General features: G+C 42.9%; 1 protein-coding gene across 1 annotated transcript in view; it reads right to left on the reverse strand.

Moving 5' to 3' along the window:
* Positions 1-23,670, reverse strand: part of SLC25A12 (solute carrier family 25 member 12) — a 216,866-nt gene that overhangs the window by 96,398 nt on the left and 96,798 nt on the right. The window contains exon 11 of the mRNA XM_077447999.1: positions 21,168-21,320. Within this exon, the coding sequence (XP_077304125.1) occupies positions 21,168-21,320 (153 nt within the window). The remainder of the gene's footprint in view (positions 1-21,167; positions 21,321-23,670) is intronic.

Genomic DNA, 23,670 nt, shown 5'->3' on the forward strand with positions numbered 1-23,670 from the left:
CCTGGGGACAGTTATAGGGAGTGGGTGGAAAATCAAGCAGAATATAAGAGACTTATATGGGAGAAAGAGGAGAAGAAAAGGCTATTTCAGAGGCAGACCTTTTTTGGAGAGGGGGAACAGGTGGGGAGAATCCTATCATTAATAGCTGAGGTAAATAGTTTATCTCCTATTATATTGGCGATCCTAGATAGGGAAGGTAGTATAAGGAAATCAACCTCTGAGATAGCGAAAGAATTTAAAATATATTATGAGGAACTATATAAAGTCTCAAATCCCAATGTAGAAGGAGAAATGTGGGAATTTTTGGGGAAAATAACAGTACCCAAATTATTGGAGGAAGATAGGGAAGGATTGGAGGCTCCACTAGAGGAGCTGCAAAAATTAACAGCAGAAATGGCAAATCAGAAAGCTCCAGGACCGGACGGTCTGACAATAGAGATAAAAAATTTGGACAAATATTACCTAACCTCCTGCAAGTGTTCAATGGAGCCTTGGAAGATGGGAAGTTACCGTTATCAATGACTGAGGCCACAATAGTGGTTTTGGCAAAAGAAGGGAAAAATCAGCTGGAGACCGCGTCATATAGGCCTATTTCACTACTGTGCTCAGATGTAAAAATCTTGGCAAAAGTATTAGCAACAAGAGTAAATAAAATAATTGCCAAATTGGTACATTTAGACCAGACGGGCTTTATCCCAGATATATCTACAAGTACGAATGTAAGATGAACATATTTAAATATGCAGATTCCATCAGAAAATGAAGGAAATAGAGCGGAGAGAGAAAGTATGTTTAGAGAAGTAATATGGAAGAATGGGGTGGCAAGAATTCGCTTACAGACGCTGCAAAGATCAAGGGAACTGGGAGGCTTGGCGCTACCAAATATGAGATATTATTTTTTGGCAGCTCAATTACAGTATATGAAAGGAAGTAATTTAATGGTAGAAGGGCAGGTAGGAAATAAGCTTCTACTGAATGATACCCCGCATAATACAGTTGTGGAGGCGGTGGAGGCCGATTCGTTTAGGTCCAGATGTCCAACAGTGCAATTGATGGTAAAATGCTTGGAGTCGGTAAAGGCTATGTTGGGATATAGCGGATATTCAGAATTTTTCCCAGTTTGGGAAAATAAAAATCTAGTGGAAATTAGAAAAATGGGGAAAATAGAAGAATGAGACCGGAGGGGCATTCACTTCCACTGGTAAAACAAAAAAAAGAGTCGGATTTTCGGATCTCCGCAGATCTAGACAGGTAAACCTTGACTGCCCCGAGCAACGTCCAAAGAATGCAGTCGTCTCTCTTACGCCGAATGAGGCAGAGAAAAAAAAAAGGCAAAATAATGTTCTTATTTAAATGAAAGGCCGACACCACCTTTGGCAAAAAGGATGGAACAGGTCTTAACACGACTCTGTCATGGTGAAGGATCAAGTACGGTTCCATGCATGAAAGGGCTGCCAACTCCGACACCCTTCTAGCCTAGGTGATAGCCATCAGGAAGGCTAGCTAGGGTGACAGCAAGTCTAATGGAATTTCCTTTATAGGTTCAAATGGTTGTTTCTGTAACACAGACAGCACCAAGTTCAAGTCACAAGGACACATAGGTGACCTAATGGAGGGAAGCAAGTGAGTTGCCCCTTGCATAAAGGTTTGGATCAGTGAATGGGAGGCTAAAGGCTTTGGAAGAATACTGATAGGGCTGAAACTTGACCTCTGATTGTAATCAAAGCCAATTTGATTTCCGCAGCTGACTGTAGAAAAGAGAGAATTCTCCCAATCACATATTTCAGAGGATGCCATTTTTTGGCTTCACACCAAGCAATATAAGTCTTCCAGACCTTATGATAACTCTTCCTAGTGACAACTTTTCTAGCATTCACTAGAGTAGACACCACTGGTCCCGAGATGCCATGGTCCTTTAACACTCTGGCTTCAATAGCCATGCCATCAAATTTAGAGAAATTTGTAAATTGGGGTGGAATATAGGACCTTGAGACGGTAGATCGGGGCGATGTGGAAGCGTCCATGGCCCGTCTATCGTCAGTCTCACAATCTCCGTGAGCCAGAGCCTTCTGGGCCAGGCTGGTGCCAGCAGAATGACTGGAACACCCTCTCTCTGAATCCTGCGCAACAAATGTGGAAGGAGAGGGATCAGAGGGAAAGCATCAACCAGGGAGGAATGGCTCCATGGAACCATCAAAGCATCTGCTAAGCTAAGGGCCCAATCTTCACCCTTCACGGCGGGTTCCTGTCACTTGGACCTTCAAGGGCTGGGTACCCTTTCATGTTTAGGGTCCATTCCCTTGGACCTGTACAGCACCCTGTAGGAAATTCCTTAGCGCTGTAGTGTCCAGGAGTTCCGCAGGACTCTGCAGGGTCCAGCACCCGGAAACCACGTTACAGGCAAAACCTTGCAGGATCTTGAATCTTCTTTGCGAGGCTTGGGTACCATTTATCTAAATATAAAAGCCTGTGTCAAATGGATCTGATCAGTCAATCCCTTAATTCATTTTTGGAACTGTTTGTGAGACGAGAGACCTGGAGCTCAGAGAGCTCAAACAAAAACCGTGCCATCCACCTTGCAGACACTGGTAAAAAACAAAAGTACTTCCTGTATGGGAGGGGTTATATAGGGGATCACTTTCTGTCTGAAGACCTTTGGTCTACCAGTGTCCATTCACCTAATGATGGAGTATAACCCAGTAGGTAATGAATATTAGCCTGATGCCCCATAATGTATGAAAAGAAAGTGCAATTTCTTCTTCCCATGTGAGTTAGTAATTTACATATAATTCTCAGTACTATTAATGCTGCACTTATATCCATCCACCCAGTACTTCCATCTTGGTCTGAGGTTCCCTTTTTTTGTTAGACTGTCCATCAGAAGCCCTTACTATGTGATAAGCCTGATTTTAATTGTTGCAATGTGAGTAGCCATTTGTCTTTTCAATAACTGAAATTGAAGGAACCGGGTGGAAAAAAGTCAGTCAAACAGTCACTGCATCTAATCAAATGCAATCACTCTTTGGATATTCTGACAGTAGTGAGTGCTGGTTGTCAGGATACAATAGCCCACAAAGGAAGATTTGTCCATCTACGCTGTTTACCATGGATGGGGGAGCTGTCCTGAACTTCCTTTCCTAGGGTTCCCTGTCAGTAATCCTGGCTCCTTCTCACTTATGAGTGTTCCCATAGCAAACCTCTGACTTACTATGGGGGCACACATGCGGGTTTGATTCCAGGATGGGCAGTGTGTGTCTGACACACACAACCCGGCTTGAGCCCACCCCCTACTCCCTCTTCAGGGCATTTGATTGACAGAAGCAGGAGCCAATGTGAGGACAGAGAGAGAGCAGCACCACTGCTCTTGAGTACAGCGCTGGATCGAGATGAGGTTTAGGTAAGTACTTATCAGGTGGGGGCTGGAGGGGACCTGAATATGGAAGGATTTTTTACCTTGATGAAGAGAATGCACTAAAGTAAAAAGGCTTTAAGTACAAATGTTGCTTAGAGTGGTTCTTCAGATGAGTGAAATGCGAGTGCTATGTTAATAATAATAAAAAAAAAATGTAAAATGCTTCTTTTTGTTGAAAAACAAATAGATCTGCCTGCAACAGTAACCACACGGGAAGTCTCTCATCTAAAGGAGCCACATCAAGTATCCACAATGAAAAGGGAAAGTGATTTGACATTATTCATTGCAGGATAGTGATTTCTCGTTCCCCCTCATAGAGCATATAAATAACAAATCACTGACGTACTAAGGACAAGACAGAAGAGGGATGATCCCTTTCTTTTAACATTTACCAAGAGGAATCCAGCCAATAGATAATGAAACTGCCTCAATTTTCTTCCCCATGTCAGTAATTTAAAAGGCTTCTATGCTGCAGAAAGGTAGTTATTAGTTGCAAGGGGAGTTGAAGAGAACACAAAGAAAGCGATCCTCCCTCCATGGTCTGTGAACCGTTGTAAGAGAACACCCACTGAATATTATGAAGGAGACAAGTCACAAAGTGCTAGCACACCCCTTTCATCTCCTGTATTACAGCAGAGCTCTTCACTAACAAGAAACCAAGTTTTCACTACTAGGAGAACAAACTTGGGTCTTCAGAGGAAAAATAAATATATGTAGATTATTTATGTGAAATCTATATGGGTAATTCATAGGCGTCAATACACAAACCCTGAAACCACAACGTGGAGCTGCTGTGCCCCTTGTTACATATTTAGGTTGATAGAAGACACAAGTTTATCTAGTTCAACCAATAGAGAAAGTGAATAAATACACTGAAAACCTCCATAGCATGTGTGTCCCTCCATTGATCCAGAGGAAGGGACACACATCCTTGTAAAACACTTCATTTTGGATTGCTTGGATGATATGCAATATTCAGCTAATATGAGAGGAGTTCCTCCTTATATGCACAATATCATATTTTATATATCAGAGGTATGCTACCTGGACAGTGTTATTTTTAAATTTGATCATATATAGTTGTATAACAAGATATGTTTTATGATGCATTTTTTCACCTTGATTTCGTTTAGGTGTTATTTGTGTATTCTCTTTTTTATCAGGGAGCTCCAGGCATTGTCCAACACAAATTTGGGTCTAGGAGGCACAACGTTTGAAGTGATTGTAATTTATAAGTGGGATAAGTCAGCAGCTGAAATATTACAAATATATTTTTTTTTTTCGCTTGTTGACTAAATATAGTGTACTTGTTATTCTACATCTTTTTCTGCTATGGTCATTGGCAACATCCCTAATGTAAGATTAACTTTCCTGTCCCTTTTTTTGGTCTAATGCAGTGGTCTCCATACTGTGGCCCGGGGGCCAGATGTGACCTTTGGATTGCTTTTATATGGCCCCAGGGCATTATTCCCCACAGTCAGCAGCAGTGGAGCAGAGTTCCTCCCACTGACACCAATGATGGGGCACTATTCCTCCCACTGACACCAATGGTGGGCCACTATTCCTCCCACTGACACCAATGATGGGGCACTATTCCTCCCACTGACACCAATGCCAATGATGGGGCACTATTCCTCCCACTGACACCAATGACGGTCCACTATTCCTCCCACTGACACCAAAGATGGGGCACTATTCCTTCCACTGACACCAATGATGGGACACTATTCCTCTTACTGACACCAAGAATGGGACACTATTCCTTCCACTGACACCAATGATGGGCCACTATTCCTCCCACTGACACCAATGGTGGGCCACTATTCCTCCCACTGACACCAATGGTGGGCCACTATTCCTCCCACTGACACCAATGGTGGGCCACTATTCCTCCCACTGACACCAATGGTGGGCCACTATTCCTCCCACTGACACCAATGGTGGGCCACTATTCCTCCCACTGACACCAATGATGGGGCACTATTCCTCCCATTATAATATGATAGGTAGAGTAGCGCAGGTCCTCACACCAAACTCTATACACAATCCTTGTAATATACAGTGGTGTGAAAAAGTGTTTGCCCCCTTCCTCATTTCCTGTTCCTTTGCATGTTTGTCACACTTAAGTGTTTCGGAACATCAAACCAATTTAAACAATAGTCAAGGACAACACAAGTAAACACAAAATGCAATTTGTAAATGAAGGTGTTTATTATTAAAGGTGAAAAAAAATCCAAACCATCATGGCCCTGTGTGAAAAAGTGATTGCCCCCTAAACCTAATAACTGGTTGGGCCACCCTTAGCAGCAACAACTGCAACCAAGCGTTTGCGATAACATGCAATGAGGCTTTTACAGAGTCCTGGAGGAATTTTGGCCCACTCATCTTTGCAGAATTGTCCTAATTCAGTTACATTAGAGGGTTTTCGAGCATGAACGGCCTTTTTAAGGTCATACCACAACATCTCAATAGGATTCAGGTCAGGACTTTGGCTAGGCCACTCCAAAGTCTTCATTTTGTTTTTCTTCAGCCATTCGGTGGTGGACTTGCTGGTGTGTTTAGGATCATTGTCCTGCTGCAGAACCCAAGTTCGTTTCAGCTTGAGTACACGAACAGATGGTCGGACATTCTCCTTCAGGATCTCTTGGTAGACAGCAGAATTCATAGTTCCTTTTATCACGGCAAGTCTTCCAGGTCCTGAAGCAGCAAAACAGCCCCAGACCATCACACTACCACCACCATATTTTACTGTTGGTATAATGTTCTTTTTATGAAATGCAGTGTTCCTTCTACGCCAGATATACTTGGACACACACCTTCCAAAGAGTTCCACTTTTGTATCATTGGTCCACAGAATGTTGTCCCAAAAGTCTTGGGCAATCATCAAGATGTGTTGTGGAGAAATTGAGACGAGCTTTGATGTTCTTTTTGCTCAGCAGTGGTTTTCTCCTTGGAACTCTGCCATGCAGGCCATTTTTGCCCAGTCTTTTCCTGATGGTGGAGGCATGAACGCTGACCTTAACTGAGGCAAGTGAGGCCTGCAGTTCCTTGGACGTTGTTGTGGGGTCTTTTGTGACCTCTTGGATGAGTCGTCGCTGCGCTCTTGGGGTAATTTTGGGCGGCCGGCCACTCCTGGGAAGGTTCACCACTGTTCCATGTCTTCGCCATTTGTGGATAATGGCTCTCACTGTGGTTCGCTGGATTCCCAAAGCTTTGGAAATGGCTTTATAACCCTTTCCAGACTGATAGATCTCAATTACTTTCTTTCTCAATTGTTCCTGAATTTCTTTGGGTCTCGGCATGATGTGTAGCTTTTAAGGATCTTCTAGTGGACCTTACTGTGTCAAGCAGCTCCTATTTAAGTGATGCCTTGATTGTGAACAGGTGTGGCAATAATCAGGCCTGGGTGTGGCTAGAGAAATTGAACTCAGGTGTGGACAACCACAGTTATAGTATGTTTTAACAATCACTTTTTCACACAGGGCCATGATGGTTTGGATTTTTTTTCACCTTTAATAATAAACACCTTCATTTACAAATTGCATTTTGTGTTTACTTGTGTTGTCCTTGACTATTGTTTAAATTGGTTTGATGTTCCGAAACACTTAAGTGTGACAAACATGCAAAGGAACAGGAAATGAGGAAGGGGGCAAACACTTTTTCACACCACTGTATATACTTGCATCAGCTGCATATACTCCCAAATTATTCAACATGCAAATAAAGTGCAAACATACAAAAGTGCATACAAATTTTGTTCAAACATGCAAATAAAGTCCATTAAACAATTATGCATACAGAAACATACAGTAAGTGCAATAAATATCTCAAATGCTTTTATACAATAATCCATGGAGTTACACCAAGCTGACCCCTTTTACCCAGATATCAAAAAAAAAAAAACAGCATTGACTATACAGTAGAAACCTTTTAAATAGTCCAAATACAATATAAACTTAACAAATCATTATATCCAGCACGGCCCTGCAAAAGTAGGGAACCAAATTAAAACTGAATTTTCAGAATCTAATGACAAAGAAATGCTGACAGTGATGTCTGTATGATTGTGTTCTTTTCGGAGTGCATTTTAATAATGTGTTTTCTAAAAGAATATCCATAAATAATCAATTTATATAAAATATGCAACAGAAACAGATGTAGGCTAAAACTCAAACACACTTGAGCTGCTCATACAGGCTGTCAGGCACATCAGAAGTCCCAACAGTTCTGTCAATAAAATAAGTCATAAATCTAATAAGCCACGGCTCTAGCCAACAATGGATCTAGTGAATCAATTTATTGCTGAATGACCATATAGTGCAGCTTCTGAGCTGCCTTGGTAAAGTGAGACTGAGATGAAAGAAATATCATCACAGTGATGATATGGGCACTGTCACTGCAAACTTTTTTTTTCTTTGACTCTAACTCTATGGATATACCATTAAAAGTGCCTAGTAAACATTTCCATCTCACATGAAATTGGTTTAAAATCCTTATTTGTTTTCCACATTGCGGGGGACAAGATGGATGATATAAAGAGCCTGAAATTGAGACTGGATACAAACTGGCTAGTGTGTCCTAACTATATATGAATACCCAGCTGTTTGTCCAAGCTCTGAAGAACGGTTGTCCTTTGTCCAACACCTGAAGAAGGGGTAACCTTTGTCCAGCCCCTGTAGAAGGGTGTGTCCTTTGTCCAACCCCTGAAGAAGGGAGTGTCCTTTGTCCAACCGCTGAAGAAGGGTGTGTGCTTTGTCCAACCCCTAAAGAAGGGGGTGTCCTTTGTCCAACCCCTAAAGAAGGGGGCGTCCTTTGTCCAAACCCTAAAGAAGGGGGTGTCCTTTGTCCAAACCCTAAAGAAGGGGGTGTCCTTTGTCCAACCCTTAAAGAAGGGGGTTTCCTTTGTCCAACCCCTGAAGAAGGGGATGTCCTTTGTCCAACCCCTGAAGAAGGGGGTGTACTTTGTCCAACCCCTGAAGAAGGGGGTGTCCTTTGTCCAACCCCTGAAGAAGGGGTTGTCCTTTGTCCAACCCCTGAAGAAGGGTGTCCTTTCTAAGAAGAAAGGAGTGTTCTTAACAAAAAGATTTAAAGCAAATTTCAAGAGAGGTGACGTTTTTGATAGGTGCTCCAAACCATACACCGACAAATTGTTCATCTGCAAAGAAAGTGGACTACGGTGATCAGAGAGGCAGCAGCCTAGTGCCCAAAACTCAGTCCACATCTGTACCCTAAATCTTCAACTACACATTTCAATCTATTATACTTTTAAACAAACCTCTACTCACAACATCATCATACAACCTACCAGACTCCCATCCTTCTCTGCATATTGAGCAACCAAAACAAACATGAAGCAAATGTTGTCAGAAGAGGTGACCTTTATGTTTGTTTATCATCACAGCCTCCCTTTAACAAGGCAGGGCCACAAGCTGTGATGTGCAAAGTGGTCAGCACCATAGCCAAAGGGCTGGCACTTAAGCCTGGTACACAGATTAAAAAAAAGAAAAAAGAAAAAGACAGAAAAAAAAAAACACGCCTTTGGAGCGATTGTCTGATAATATATTTGTTAGTACATAGCTTTCGAGAGACGCTCACGATAGTTTATGCGAAATTATCAGAAGGAATAAGCACAAATTTTTTGTAATATATCAGAACGAATGATTTTTAAGAATTTAGTATAGTATTTGTATGAAAAAAAATGGAGTAACCAAGGCCATGCATGCTTAGAAACAAAAAAATACATAACACAATACATTACTTCCAAAATATTTTCATTGCGTGTACTAGGCATGCCCATTCGACATTCAGCTGGCTTCTGTCGGACAGGTTGCTGTACACACAGGCCGAATGTTGGCCACTTTCTGTTGAACTGGTCAATACTGCCCATTTTTTGGCCCGTGTGTACTAGGCTTATTGTAAATCCACCAGAAAAAAATAAATAAAAAATATTAAATTGTTGCCAACATACCCAAAAACGTATAAGCAACAAAGAGACTACTCCCAATAATGGGACTAAAAGAAGTGTACCAGGTATTAGCCTTTCAGAGCTGTGTTTCTTGGCTCAACATCCATCAAGGGCACCATCAACGAGGAGTTTTTCTTTTTCCCTGTATTTATTTTAGTCACTCTAGTTTCCTCCTGCCGTCCAAAAACACTTTCTTTCCTTTTCATCGGTCCAGAGAATGACAGGTGAATTCTGGCTCTGCATACTACACTTTGCCTTAATAAATAGCTTTATAAATCTACCTCAGAGTTGAAAAGTCATTTTTTTCCCTTCAATATAACAGATTTAGTTTTAGCACATTTTCCTACCGCACTAAAGCTTTCCAAAAAAAATACAAGACCTTCTATTCTTTTTCACCTCTACCCTCCAATCTAATTCACCAGGGAAGGTGCAGTGTGCAGTGCTAGCAGCTAGGCAGCTTTTCAAGTCCTCCCACGCCATCCATTAATACTGCTCAGTAGAATACAGCCCATGTAGTCTTAAGTCTTTTGTCATCATCACAACAGCCAATGACGCAGGGCAGAACAATGAATGATTCCTTATTTTAAAAGGTACTTTAAATCGTTAAAATCATTTTGAAAATGCAGAAACTTCTACTGTGGTGCAATATTATTTAAGACAGGAATATGTTAGTGATACAGAACTGTGAACGGCTTCAGAGACCTGCTTTAAAGTAAAACCAAGAGTGAAAGGTTCTTCAATATAACTTCCATGCAGTCACCACGCATTATGTCCTGCTAAAACTGAAGGGAACACATTTTACAGTGTTATTGTAGAATTCCCTTTACATTTCCCAACAATGTCATGGCCTATCTGAGTGGATGCAGACTGAATGGTTTAGATGTGTCCACCACACTATACAAAGTTGCTAGCTAATTTACAAAAATTGTACAATCAGACTGCAACATGTGCGGCCAACTTAAAAGGTTTTATATATATATATATATATATATATATATATATATATATATATATATTGTATACATACCCACACACACACACACACCTTCCTCATTATTATACTTCAGGACTAAAACATGACATTTACCTCTGTCCATATCAGAATGATGTTTATTTAACTTTCTTATTGTCTCACTATACCTAAAATTTAGGAGCTGCTCTTATCTTTATGGCACTGACCTTTTCTGCTCTCTTGCTGTGTCGAGTAGCGAGCCTTGGTGTGAGAAGTTCATTCTGTTAGCCATGTGTTCCTCCTATGCAATCCTGACTAATTAATTGGCAATACCCCCACCCACATTCAGTTTAAATCCAGGCCTTACTTAGGGGATGCCCAGGCAGGGGTTTGCACAGGCAGGGGTTGCATTGGCCATTTATCTTGGATAAAGTATTCATATTGGATTAAGTATTGCCCTTCTGCTCAGCACTTCAGCCATTGCACAAAGCGAAAATACACAGCAGACTTCTGCAGAACATTAAACAGACTACAGGTGACCTGATTCTTCAAACTTTTTCTTCTCTTATTCATGCTTCCTCTCGATCTCACCACTCTGTATAATGCACTCTTTATTTTTCCTTCTCACAGTTGCATCCTCTCTGCTTAAATTCTCACTCCTTCACCCACCTTCTCCCCCCCACAGCTTACATATATCACCCTCACTCCTGTCTTCACCTTATTACTGCACTCATCAGCTCCTGCTAACTCTAAATCCATATACCATAAAAAACCTGCAGGCCACTGGGGCGTGTCCTCCCACATAAGTCGCACTCCCATATCACCTCTCTCACCCTTCTTCTTCTCCTAACTTCTGGAGATATTTCCCCAAATCCTGGACCACAATCATTTACCTTCCGCCAACATACCCGGCACAACCCATCCTCTGCTAGCAGCCGCAATCCACACAATCTCATTTCTATTCCTTTTAAGCCTAGAGCCAGCCTCCCCTTCTCCTGTGCCCTTTGGAATGCCCGCTCTGTTTGTAACAAACTCACCACCGTCCATGACCTATTTATCACTAACTCCCTGAACCTACTTGCAATTACTGAGACCTGGATTCAAGAATCTGACCTTCCTTCTCCTGCTTCTCTCTCCTATGGTGGCCTCCTGTGGACTCACTCTCACAGGCCTAGTGGATGGAAAGGAGGTGGTGTTGGAATCCTCCTATCCCCTCAAAGCACTTTTCAGGTTCTTCATCCACCCCCCTCTCTGTCCCTCTCTTCATTTGAAGCTCACTGTATTCGCTTATTTTCTCCGGTTTCATTGAGAATTGCTGTGATCTATCGGCCCCCTGGACCGGTATCAAACTTCCTTGACGACTTCTCTGCCTGGCTACCCTACTTTCTCTCCTCTGAAATTCCAACACTCTTTCTTGGTGACTTCAACATCCCTGTTAATCTTAACACTCCTGCTACTTCTAAGCTGCTGAGCCTAACCTCCTCTTTTGATCTAAAACAATGGACAAGTGCTTCCACTCACTCTGTTGGCAACTGCCTTGACCTCATCTTCTCCTACCTATGCACTCCGCACACCCTCTCCAATATTCCTTTGCCTCTATCTGATCACCACCTTATTAGTTTCACTCTCTCCTTGTCTGCCTCCATCTTACCTTCCAACTACCAAACTATTACCCGTAGAAACCTTCACCATCTTAACCCTTCTCTTCTTTTCTCTGCTACAGATTGTCTCTACAACAAAATCTCATCCTTGTCCTGCCTCAACTTGGCTACTTCTGTCTACAACAGTTCGCTGTCATCCACCCTGGATACCTTGGCCCCCCTTACTACGCACAGAATCAGGCCCCCACCTCTACAATCCTGGCAGACAGACAATACCAGAAGCCTCAAAAAACGTAGCCATGCTCTCGAGCGTCTGTGGCGTAAAACTAAGTCACAGCAAGACTTCAGCCAGTATAAATCTGCCCTCCAAAAATACCATTCCTGCCTGCACGCTGCCAAACAGACCTACTTTATCACTCTCATTAACACCCTCTCACGCAGTCCCCGTCAACTCTTTTCTACCTTTATCACTCTACTTCGTCTTCCACTACCCCCACCCACTAACTTACTCACTGCCCAGGAGATTGCTTATCACTTCAAAAATAAGATTGAGACGATTAGTCTTGAGATCTCCCTCACCTTACACTCCCTGTCCTCCTGCACAATCAATACTTTCCTCTTTTGAACCAGCTACTATAGAGGAAGTCACTAAACTTTTTTCTAATGCCCACTTAACCTCCTGCCCCCTGGACCCTGTTCCTTCTCAAATACTACGGTCACCATCTGACTCAATCTTACACGCCTTAACGCATATCTTCAACCTCTCACTCTCTACTGGCATCTTCCCCAACCCTCTAAAACATGCACTAGTCACTCCCATACCAAAAAAGGCCTCAGACCAGGGCTCAAGTCCTGCGGGAACACATGGGAACGGAGTTCCTGTACTTTTTTCACAACAGGAACTCAGTTCCCGTTAGCAGCCGCGTCCTGCAAGACTTTGAAGTATGTGAGCTGTGTGGCAGGTGCTACACCAGCAGCCACCGACACAGCTCGCAATAGTAAGTGCTGCATACCAGGGGTGGACTGACCATTCAGGCTTTGCCAGTAGGGGGCCCCATGACAGCTTCCTCTTCGATCTACCTGTCAATCACAGCTAGCTGACGGGTAGATCAGGTCCCTGCTGCTAAGAGATTGTATTTAGTCAGCCCTCTCATGATGCTCTCCTCCCCGCCGGCCCTCTATCTTCAGTGCCATATGATGAGAGAACCCAGAGGAGGAGCATAGCTATTCTGCTCACAGGACATGCAGGGAGAGAGGTGAGCTGAAAGAGGAACATCAGTTTGGGGTGGTAAGCTGAGCACAATACCTGGCAAAGTTTAATGCCAGGAGGGAAGTTTATGTGGAAATATGTGAAGGGTTGGAATAGCAGCGAGTGTGTGTGTTGGAGCCCTGCAGAGTTTGCAGCCCTCCAAGCTAACATACATCTCCTAAGCAGGAACACATCACTATATCCCCAAGCATTCTGTCCAGATAATGTGCAGTTCATTTATGACCTTTCAGTTTAACCCTGTGTTATCCAAACTCTGTTCAATGAAAAGTGTAAACTCACCACATAAACACTCTATATACAAAATAACATTCCCCAATAAAGATCAGAATGTGATGTTCACATTTGCATGGAAGCACAATTGAATGAATGCTGATTATTCAGAGAATTACCGTATTTATGTTTATTGAGGATTGTTTTTTTTTATGTACTAACAGTTAAGCTTCATACACACAATACAAAAATTGGATGAAAAATATTTTTTGGGTGGGGTAGTGGACCTTGGGTGGGAGTTCCCACACTTTTTCCCCAGGACTTGACCCCTGCCTCTGACCCCACCAATCTTAACAACTTAAGACCCATCTCTTTACTCCTTTTTGCCTCCAAACTCCTTGAACGTTTAGTCTACAACCGACTGAGCAACCGCCTCATTGAAAATAACCTTCTCGATCCTCTTCAGTCTGGATTTCGCCCACAGCACTCCACAGAAACTGCCCTCCTAAAACTCACTAACAACTTACTAACAGCCAAAACCAACGGTCATTATTCTATACTCTTACTCTTGGACCTTTCTGCTACCTTTGATACAGTTGACCACCCCCTCCTCCTCAAAAAACTCAATTTGCTTGGTCTCCATGAGTGCACTCTCCGTTGGTTTGAATCTTACCTATCTCATCGCACCTTCAGTGTCACTTACAACTCCACTTCCTCTTCTCCAATTCCCCTTTCCGTTGGGGTCCCCCAAGGTTCTGTCCTTGGACCTCTACTATTCTCGATCTACACGTCCTTCCTGGGTCAGCTGATAGCTTCCCATGGCTTTCATTATCACCATTTATATGCTGATGACACCCAAATCTATCTCTCTACCCCTCAGCTCACCCCATCAATCTCCTCACGCATCACTGATATACTAACAGACATATCAGCCTGGATGTCACACCACTTCCTCAAACTTAATCTATCTAAAACTGAGCTCTTAATATTTCCTCCCCCATGTGCCCCTTTGCCTGACTTCTCTGTCAAGATTAATGGCACATCTATCAGTCCATCCCCACATGTCAGGGTGCTAGGGGTAACCTTAGACTCCGAACTGTCCTTTCAGGCCCACATACAAGCCCTGTCCAAATCATGCCGCCTTTTTGGGCTCCTTCTGCTAATTTTGTGTTAGTAGAAGTTTGATGAGTGTTAATTCACACTCTTCTTTTGGCGTTTTTAATTTTGCGCTTTTCAGTTCGTCAACCAGACAAGTTGCGGAATCAGAGGAGATAACGTGTTATATATTATTGGCCTTGGAGTTATTGCTTTGACATTATTGTGTTATTATTGCTTTGACATGATTTGGTATATTTTCTATATTTTTAGATGCATAGAATGCACTTTTTGGTTAAGTTCTATTGGCAGATAGCATGTCTAATTTATTTATTTATTTTTAATGCACAATAAAAAAAAATTGTGGAGAATAATAGTTGGCTATGTGTTTTACTTCAAATGACAGTTTGGGAGTAGGCAGTTACATTTAAAAAAATACAATGTAAAATTGACAAGGGACACCAACAGTATATTTGATCTTATAAACTAGGGGATAATTGTGTTGTGGTAACTTGCACAAATCAAAAACAAAACAAAAACAATTATATTATACTTGATATCACTAGAAAAAAAAAAGCCTTTGAATTTTTTTTTGCAATAACTCCATCAGTATCACCAGCAAAGCAGCTTCATTATTATCCTATTAAAGAAGAGAATTATGCGCTGCATTTAGAGATTTCATAATTTTCCACGTCACGATTGTTAATTTTCCGTTATGAATGCTAGTTTACAAGACCGACTGCTGCTGCTTCCAAGCATGCGTGTTTGTACTTTGGACTTTTGTCCGACGGACTTGTGTACACACGCTCGGAAAATACGACACATTTGTTGGCAGAAACTTTGAGCACATGCTAGCCAACATTTGTTAGCAGAAAGTCCGACAACAAATGTCCGATGAAGCATACACACGGTCGGATTTTCCACCAACAGCTTGACATCCAACATTTCCTGTTGGAAAATGCGATTGTGTGTATGCGGCATAAGACTTCAGCAGTCTGTAGTGGGAACGTTGATTAGGGGTAATAGCAATTGATCACTACTAGTCTCATGTTTTTGTTTTTTTTTGATCAAAAAAGATGTTTATTAAGCATCAGAGAAGAATAATATGATACATAAATGCAACGTACACTAAACAAAAAGAAATCACATTTGACATTAGTTACCATTGGGTATTTTGTATTTCTATACTAAGCAAACAGGGTATCTCAGATAGTCAGGTACCTGTAGCAATTAGGCCACCTGAAGGAGTGATATTCCGACACTTTCCTGCATGTATATGTGGAATGCAGCAGATGACAGGTAATATACATTGTAGCTTACGGGCCTTAGAACTAGAGGTTAACATCAGGCCTTTAGTTTATACTGGACACTATTATCATGTTTCAGCTGTTGTTAGGGACTGGTCTGTGCATGTGGATGCATCCTCCATCCACCTGTCCCATATTTTGTTAAACTTGGCTGGGCACCCTCTATGTGTATAAAGCACCTTTTTATAGGTGAGTGTAGAGTTAACCGCTCCCATCCACTGCTGAATAGTCGGAAGAGTTGTTTTAATCCAGGTGCGGGCGATTTGCATTCTGGCTAAAAATAGCATTTCTTGTAGAAATATGCAGAGATATTTCTCCTCTTCAGGGAGAGAGAGGATACCGAGTAGGCACTGGTGGGGACATAAGGATAGGGGAGAGCCCATGCGGTCGTGGAGAAATCTGACCACCTGGGACCAGTAGTCTTGGAGTTTCTGGCATGACCATAGCAAGTGATAGAATGTACCCTTAGGGTCTCCGCACTTGGGACATGCCAAGCTGTAATTGGGTTTGAACTTAGACAGACGAGTTGGGGTGAGGTAGGATCTATGGAGGATATATAGGTGCGTGAGTCTATCTGATAGTTTAGGGGATACTGCCTTGGAGGGGATCAATGCATCCTCCCATTCCTCATCCTCCATTGCTCCCAAGTCCACCTCCCATTGGATCTTTAGCTGTTGCGCCTGTGAGGTGGTCGCGGGGAGTATGACACAGTTGTAAAAAAAAGAAATCAGTCCCTTAGGGTCCTGCCCGCGAATCACATTCACCAGGGGCAGCATCTCGAGTTGGGGGATGGAGTCTCCAAATTGGGAATTAAGAGCATGTTGGAGCTGTAAATAACGAAAAAGAGCATTCGGTTAGGTAGTTTGAAGTCATCCTTAATGGCCTGGAATTACCTGATTACTCCTTTGCTCAGGACATGTGAGAGGAAAAGGATACCCTTAGCTATCCAGAGATTTTGGTCAGGAACAGTTTGTAGTTCAGGGAGTTGGGGGTTATCCCATAGATGCGTAAACGTGTGGAGCATGGAGGCTTTAGTCGTGTTCCTGGCATATCACCAAATTTTACAATGATGGAACAGCATGCCGTTTCTAGTGTCTGGGGGCACATGAGTGCCACGTAGGAGGATCTGAAGCGGGTGGGCAACTAGGCCCAGGCAGGAGGAGCAAAGAAGAGCCAAGTAACGGTCCTTGTCTAACTGGTTAAAGTAGTAAAAAGAAGATAGTTGGGAAGCTACATAATATAGAGCTAAGTCGTGGTGAGAGGTGCCTCCCAGATGCGTTGGGCACTTCAGAGTTTGCCAGGAGAGCTTGTGTCTGGAGGAGCCCCATACGAAGGTGTTGAGGATGGCTTCCATAGACTTAAAAATGTGAGGGGGTATGTGGAGGGGAGCATGCCAGAACAGATAGAGTAGTTTGGGGGGGAGAATCATCTTCACTAGATTTAAACGTTCCATAACCCCAAGAGTAAGTCGGGACCAGACTTGTGTTTTGGTTTTAAGATGGGCAAATAGTGGTTCCAAATTCAATCCTATATAGTCTGCAAGGTCTCTTGAACACTGTACTCCAAGATATTTGATTTGGTTGGCTCTGACAAGAGGGAGCGCTGCCTGGGCATCGGATGGGACATCTAAGTCCAGAGGGAGAACCTGGGACTTGGACCAATTAATTTGAAGGCCAGAGTATTCTCCAAACTGTTTTATCAACCGCAAAGCTGCCTCTAGGGATGGGCCTGAGTCTTGAAGGTATAGGTCTTGAAGGTATAGGAGCATATCGTCCGCTTATAGGCTGAGAGTCTTTGTCATCTAGCCCACGCGGAGACCTTTGATGAGGGATGGGTTCTGATACCAATGGCCAGAGGTTTCCCGGCCAGGGCATACAATAAAGGCGAGTGCCACTGGACAATGCAAATATTTCAGATATACTACTAGCCTCATGTAACACGTTCCCAGCTTCGTATTGTCTTCTGCAGCATATCCTCAGCCGAAAATGTAGCATGTCCACACTCTCTGACAGTCATTTTATTAGGTCTGCAGTATATGACAGTCCTCTCAAGCATTACATACTGTATACTGAACAGTATGTGCGGCCCTTTGGTGATGTCGGGGCCCTTTTTGAGCCCCGTTTAGCTCAGAAGTTGACAATCACTGCACTAGAGCAAAAACACGGGTCAATGCTGCATTTAATTGTTTTACAAAACAGGAATGTGCTGAAAAAAAACACATACATACACACACACACACACACACACACACACACACACTAGTACAAAAAAACTACACCATGTAACACTGTCTGCATGTACTGTAAAAGCATCACCAAAACTATGACCTAAACAGTCCATTGAGCTGGTGTCCAATCAGGCAGGAAACTGCCTTACATAGTTGTTGGTAAATGTAAAGTATAGTCAGATTGCCACCTGTGTAGCTAAGGGTTCATTGATCAGACCAGTTTTCTTTATCCATGTACAGAATTGCATTTTTCATGCTCCAGCAAAAAACCTAGCCTACATAAATTAGCTGAGCAAGAAACTCTAAAAGGAGGTTGCTGGCTAAAAAAATTTTCCATAATCAAAAAGGACATTGCTTCCCCTGATATGTCTTTTCCTAAGATGTTTAAAGTGTATGTATTTTGTCAAGTTTTTATTGAGGTCTGTCCCTGCTGGGGAGATTCATTTCTCTATTTTTCCTGCTGACCATTGTCACCTAGAAAGTGAGGAGAAGCCCAAAAAATTTGAGTGGTCATCACAGCAAGAGGTAAAAAAGAAAATCCTCAGATGGGGACACCTGTTGATATTTAATTCAGACCTTGCATCACGAGGAACAAAAGAAACCACCTGTTATGCTCTTGCTTGCTGCCTGCCTAGACCTCTGCTTAGACCTGGCCACATTTTCATTTGTTACCTACCTCCGTCTTTGCTAAGAACCGGAATACTCTCTCACCTGAAGCATGGCATCCAAGCAACAGTTTGTCTTCACAGAGCCCCCAGAGGTGGAGATGGGCTTGAGGCTTTAGTAGCCCCATTTTACTTTGCCGCAAACTGTCACCATGTCATGGTCCTCAGGATTGCCACACCAATGAGGTGAGTGGAATGGAAAGTCTACAAAATGAAGTCTGTTCACAGGGCTTTGGAAGAGAAAGTAGTCAGGTCCAGGCAAGAGCTGAGGCAGGCGGCAAGTGAGAATGTGGTCAGGTTTAAGAAGAGGTCTGGGCAGAAAGCAAGCAAGAGCATAATCAGGTCAATACAGGTCAGAAATAGTCAAGAAAATACCTAGAATACTTCCCAGGGAAGTATTCTAGGTATTTGCATGAGATCACTTGGAATAAGACATGGCACCAACCAGTTAAAAGTTTGGTGCTTAAATACCCTTCCCAGTTGGAGGACATGCCCAGTGTTGTTACTGGGATCTATGGAGGTCATGGTAGGGACTTTGCTAGTACTATTGGAGGTCCTGGCAGGGATTCTGCGAGTACTATTCAAAGTCCTAATAGAGATTCTGTGAGTACCACTGAAGTCACATGTAGTGATGAAGGGAACCCCTGAGGGCAGCAGGGGAAACAGGAGATCAACACAGGAACTGTTGGTGTCTGTAGAGACTTTGGGGGACATTCTTAACAAGCAGTAAAAGAGCACAAATAAACTCAAATCCTCACACACCTCTCTACTTGCATGTACTATGAAGTAATTCATTCTTAAGGATTATCAAAGATCCCAACATAGACTAAAGTCGGTTTCAGCTGGTTTCTAACAATTTACATTAGAAGGTTGGCAGGGTGCCCTATCTGGTCTTAATAGAAAATAACTGAGATTTTTGTGCCTGTTGTGAAATTTGAGTTCAACTTGCAGTCATACTCAGGAATGTGGAGGAAAGGGTTACAACACTAAGCATTGTCAACAGGGCCGCTGTTAGAAATCATGGGGCCCCATACAGCCTACCTGACGGGGCCCCATTGACCCCGCCCACAACCCATCCTGGCTCCGCCCATAACCCCTCCCCTGCCTCCACGCTGTCAGGGCAGGAGGCAGGAGCTGGAACATTTAACATTTACAGCGCCCCACCAATCATAACTGCATCTGAATGGGAGAGATGTCAGTGTTTTGACATCTGTGCCCATTCAGTTTGTGTCTTCATACGGAGCTTTCAATCAGGTCTGCATGAAAAAGGACCTAATTGCAAAGCTTGGGTGAAAGGTTATGAAAGGAGAGTGGTTTGGGGGTGGTAAAAATGCAGCTTGGCTATGTATTTTTACTGTCCCTTCCCCCATCACATGTGTAAAAGTAGCATCTCACTATGTGCTCATGGTCATTATCATTATGATGATCAGAGCACAGCAGGTGCTGTGTGGCTCTGTCAGTGTAACATGACTGTGTGATGCTGACTTTGTTATGGCTGTGCTGAGTTATAGTCTGTAACACACAGTACAGTCATATATCAGGAAAGTCAGCACCACACAGTCATGTTACACTGACAGAGCCATACAGCACCTACTGTGCCCTGATCATCATAATGATAATAACCATGAGCACACAGAGTCTAGGGACTGCACATGCTACAATAGTGTGACCTGTCAGTGTGTGTGTGTGTGTGCAGGGGACTGCTTGCCTGTGCACCACTGCCATTGTCCAGATTACTCCTGCTGCTCTGTCTGTCTCAGCCGTCCCAGTGATAAGTCCCTCAAGCTGCAGCACTTACTGGATGAAGGGAGCCGTATAACAGTAATATCCATCCGCCGGAGAGGCATACAGTGAGCAGGAAGAACTTTAGTTTGTGCAGGTATACTGAGAACAGCATGCGGCACAGCATTGTATCCCTGCACCCGAAAATAGAAAAAAAGTCCCTCTTCTGCTTTCACCTCCTGGGCCCCTCTGGTAACCTGATGGGGCCCAGGAAATGAATATATATTCCTTATATATGTTAGTAATCAAGTGGGTGCAGGTTAATATAGTTATTTCGTTTTTTTTTTTTTTTTTTTTTTTTAGCTAGAAGTTAAAAGCTGCTCGGGCCCCCCCTGCTGGCCGGGCCCGGAACAACAGGGCTGGTTGTACTGCCCTATCAGCGGCCCTGATTGTCAACCTAGTAAAGGAAGTGTCTGGGGATACACCTTGCTGGTACAATTTAATTAAAAGCAGTACATATGAACAAAAAAAATAAAATAATAATAATTTTTGAAATTACAGAACCATGTGCAACAAGGTATTTAGTTTGAGTGTTTGATTTTAAATACACTTTAATTAGGAAATATAAAACTAGTGTGATATAAAACATTAAGTCTCAAGGAAAGTGTATTTTCTTATTGCTTACTCTAGGTATATAAGCAATGAAACAAGACTATCTACAGAAGTCATTGAGTCACTTACCTCTGTAAAGTCCAAAGAAACCTTCATAGCGCAACACTTTCTTAAAACAGTCAAAACTGTTTTTATACACCAACTCTCCAACAAAGGAGGATCGCTGGTTCTGCATGCGAGTTTTCACAAGGTCAATGGGGTAAACGGCCGTAGCTCCGACAGCTGAGAAGACAGTGTAAATGTACAGTTAATACTGTAAGTCTACCATCTTTTTACCCTGTAATATGGATCAAATTTTCCCTTAAACTGGGATGGATACCATCACTAAAACACCACTATTTCCTCTTGACACAATATAGCCTCCAGTGTTACCTGTCTGCTCACTGGACTTCGAAAGTTCATCATCACACTGAGGACTTTTTCTGGGCTCCCCTTAGGGTCGATTCACACTGGGAATCACACAGAGATGTGTAGTGTTTTCCTGTGTGATTCGCATGCGCTTCCGTGCGGTGAGATTTCAGCCCATTCTGAAAGGGCTAAAATTGCACCACATTGTACCAAAAGTAGTGCATGCACTACTTTTGGAAACTCACTGCAACCGGATTGCATGGTACTTCTGTACCATGTGATCTGGTGCGGACAAATGCACTGCATTTGGGGTGTCATTAGCCTAATATTGACACCCACTGCAGATCGCAACTGCAGTGCATTTTGAATGCAGTGTGGTAAACGTGCACGGAACGCGGGTTACCCGTTCCTCATTGTGGTGTGAACAGGCCATTATTTCTGCTGTGCAGAGGATTGTAGGGAGATAATAAAATTTATATTTTATATCATTACAGTAGCAGTATTTAACACACAATCACATTTGTTATTTGTATTACATTTGTAGTAGTTAGACGTACTGAAAACAAAATAGTGAAAGGATATGCACTTGGAAACAGTAATGTAGCAATTGGCAATAATTTTATAAGGAAGAAAAATACTGCAGGACAGCTGAGTATCACCTAGTCGTAACTGGTGAAATACCACAGGGCCACTGGTCCCAGACCGTTTTTTAAGCCAGTCACACAACAAAACAAGATGTCCAGCGGATGGCCCCAAGCAGGTCTGTAGCCAGTTGTTGACTTATGGTTGTTACAACTGCTACAACACTACCATACACAAAACATGGAAGAAGGGCAAGAGGCATATGATATATCGATATACAGTATACATTTTTGTAAATGTTTTATTATACCTTTTCATGTGACAACACTGAAGAAATTACACTTTTCTACAATGTAAAGTAGTGAGTGTACAGCGTGTACAGCAGTGTAAATTTGCTGTCCCCTTAAAATAACACACACAGCGATTAATGTCTAAATCGCTGGCAACAAAAGTGAGTACACCCCTACCTAACTGAAAATGTCCAAACTGGGCCCAAAGTGTCAATATTTTGTGTGACCACTATTACTTTCCAGGACTGCCTTAACCCTCTTGGGCATGGAGTTCACCAGAGCTTCACAGGTTGCCAACGTAGCCCTCTTCCACTCCTCTATAACGACATCACAGAGCTGGCGGATTTTAGAGACCTTACTCTCCTCCACCCTCCATTTGAGGATGCCCCACATATGCTCAATAGGGTTTAGGTCTGGAGACATGCTTGGCCAGTCCATCACCTTTGCCCTCAGCTTCTATAGCAAGGCAGTGGTCATCTTACAGGTGTGTGTGTGTGGGGTAGTTATGTTGGAATACTGCCCTGCGGCCCAGTCTCTGAAGGGAGGGGATCATGGTCTGCTACAGTATGTCACAGAACATGTTGGCATTCATAGTTCCCGCAATGAACAGTAGCTCCCAAGTCCCGGCAGCACTCATGCAGCCCCAGACCATGACACTTCCATCACCATGCTTGACTGTGGGCAAGACACACTTGTCTTTGTACTCCTCACATATGCTTGACACCATCTGAACTAAATAAGTTTATCTTGGTCTCATCAGACCACAGAACATGGTTCCAGTAATCCATGTCCTTAGTCTGTTTGTCTTCAGCAAACTGTTTGTGGGCTTTCTTGTGTATCATCTTTAGAGGAGGCTTCCTTCTGGGATGACAGCCATGCAGACCAATTTGATGCAGTGTGCGACGTATGGTCTGAGCACTGACAGGCTGACCCTCCATCCCTTGAACCTCTACAGCAATGCTGGCAGCACTCATATGTCTATTTCCCAAAGACAACCTCTGGATATGAAGCTGAGCACCTGCACATTCTTTGGTCGACCATGGCAAGGTCTGTTCTGAGTGGAACCTGTCCTGTTAAACCAATGTATGGTTCTGTCAAAAACCATGAATCAGACTGAGACAGAAGTACAGGTAAATCACACTTGTTTGATAATAATAAAAAAAAAGTAAACAGAGTAAACATAGTGAAAACATAGCCAGAGTTCAGGAACCGGAACGAATAGTCAGACAAGCCAAAACGTCAGGGAGCCAGAGAGCAGAGTACTAGAACAGCTAGCAGGGTCTGGAGCCAGAAGGCATGTCAGCCAAGCAAATCTTTAACAGGAAATCAGGAGAGTGTTTCTAGAGATGTGA

The sequence above is a fragment of the Lithobates pipiens genome, unplaced genomic scaffold (assembly GCF_037356315.1).
Source record: "Lithobates pipiens isolate NorthernLeopardFrog02 unplaced genomic scaffold, aLitPip1_a1.2 Scaffold_22, whole genome shotgun sequence".
NCBI classification, from domain to species: domain Eukaryota; kingdom Metazoa; phylum Chordata; class Amphibia; order Anura; family Ranidae; genus Lithobates; species Lithobates pipiens.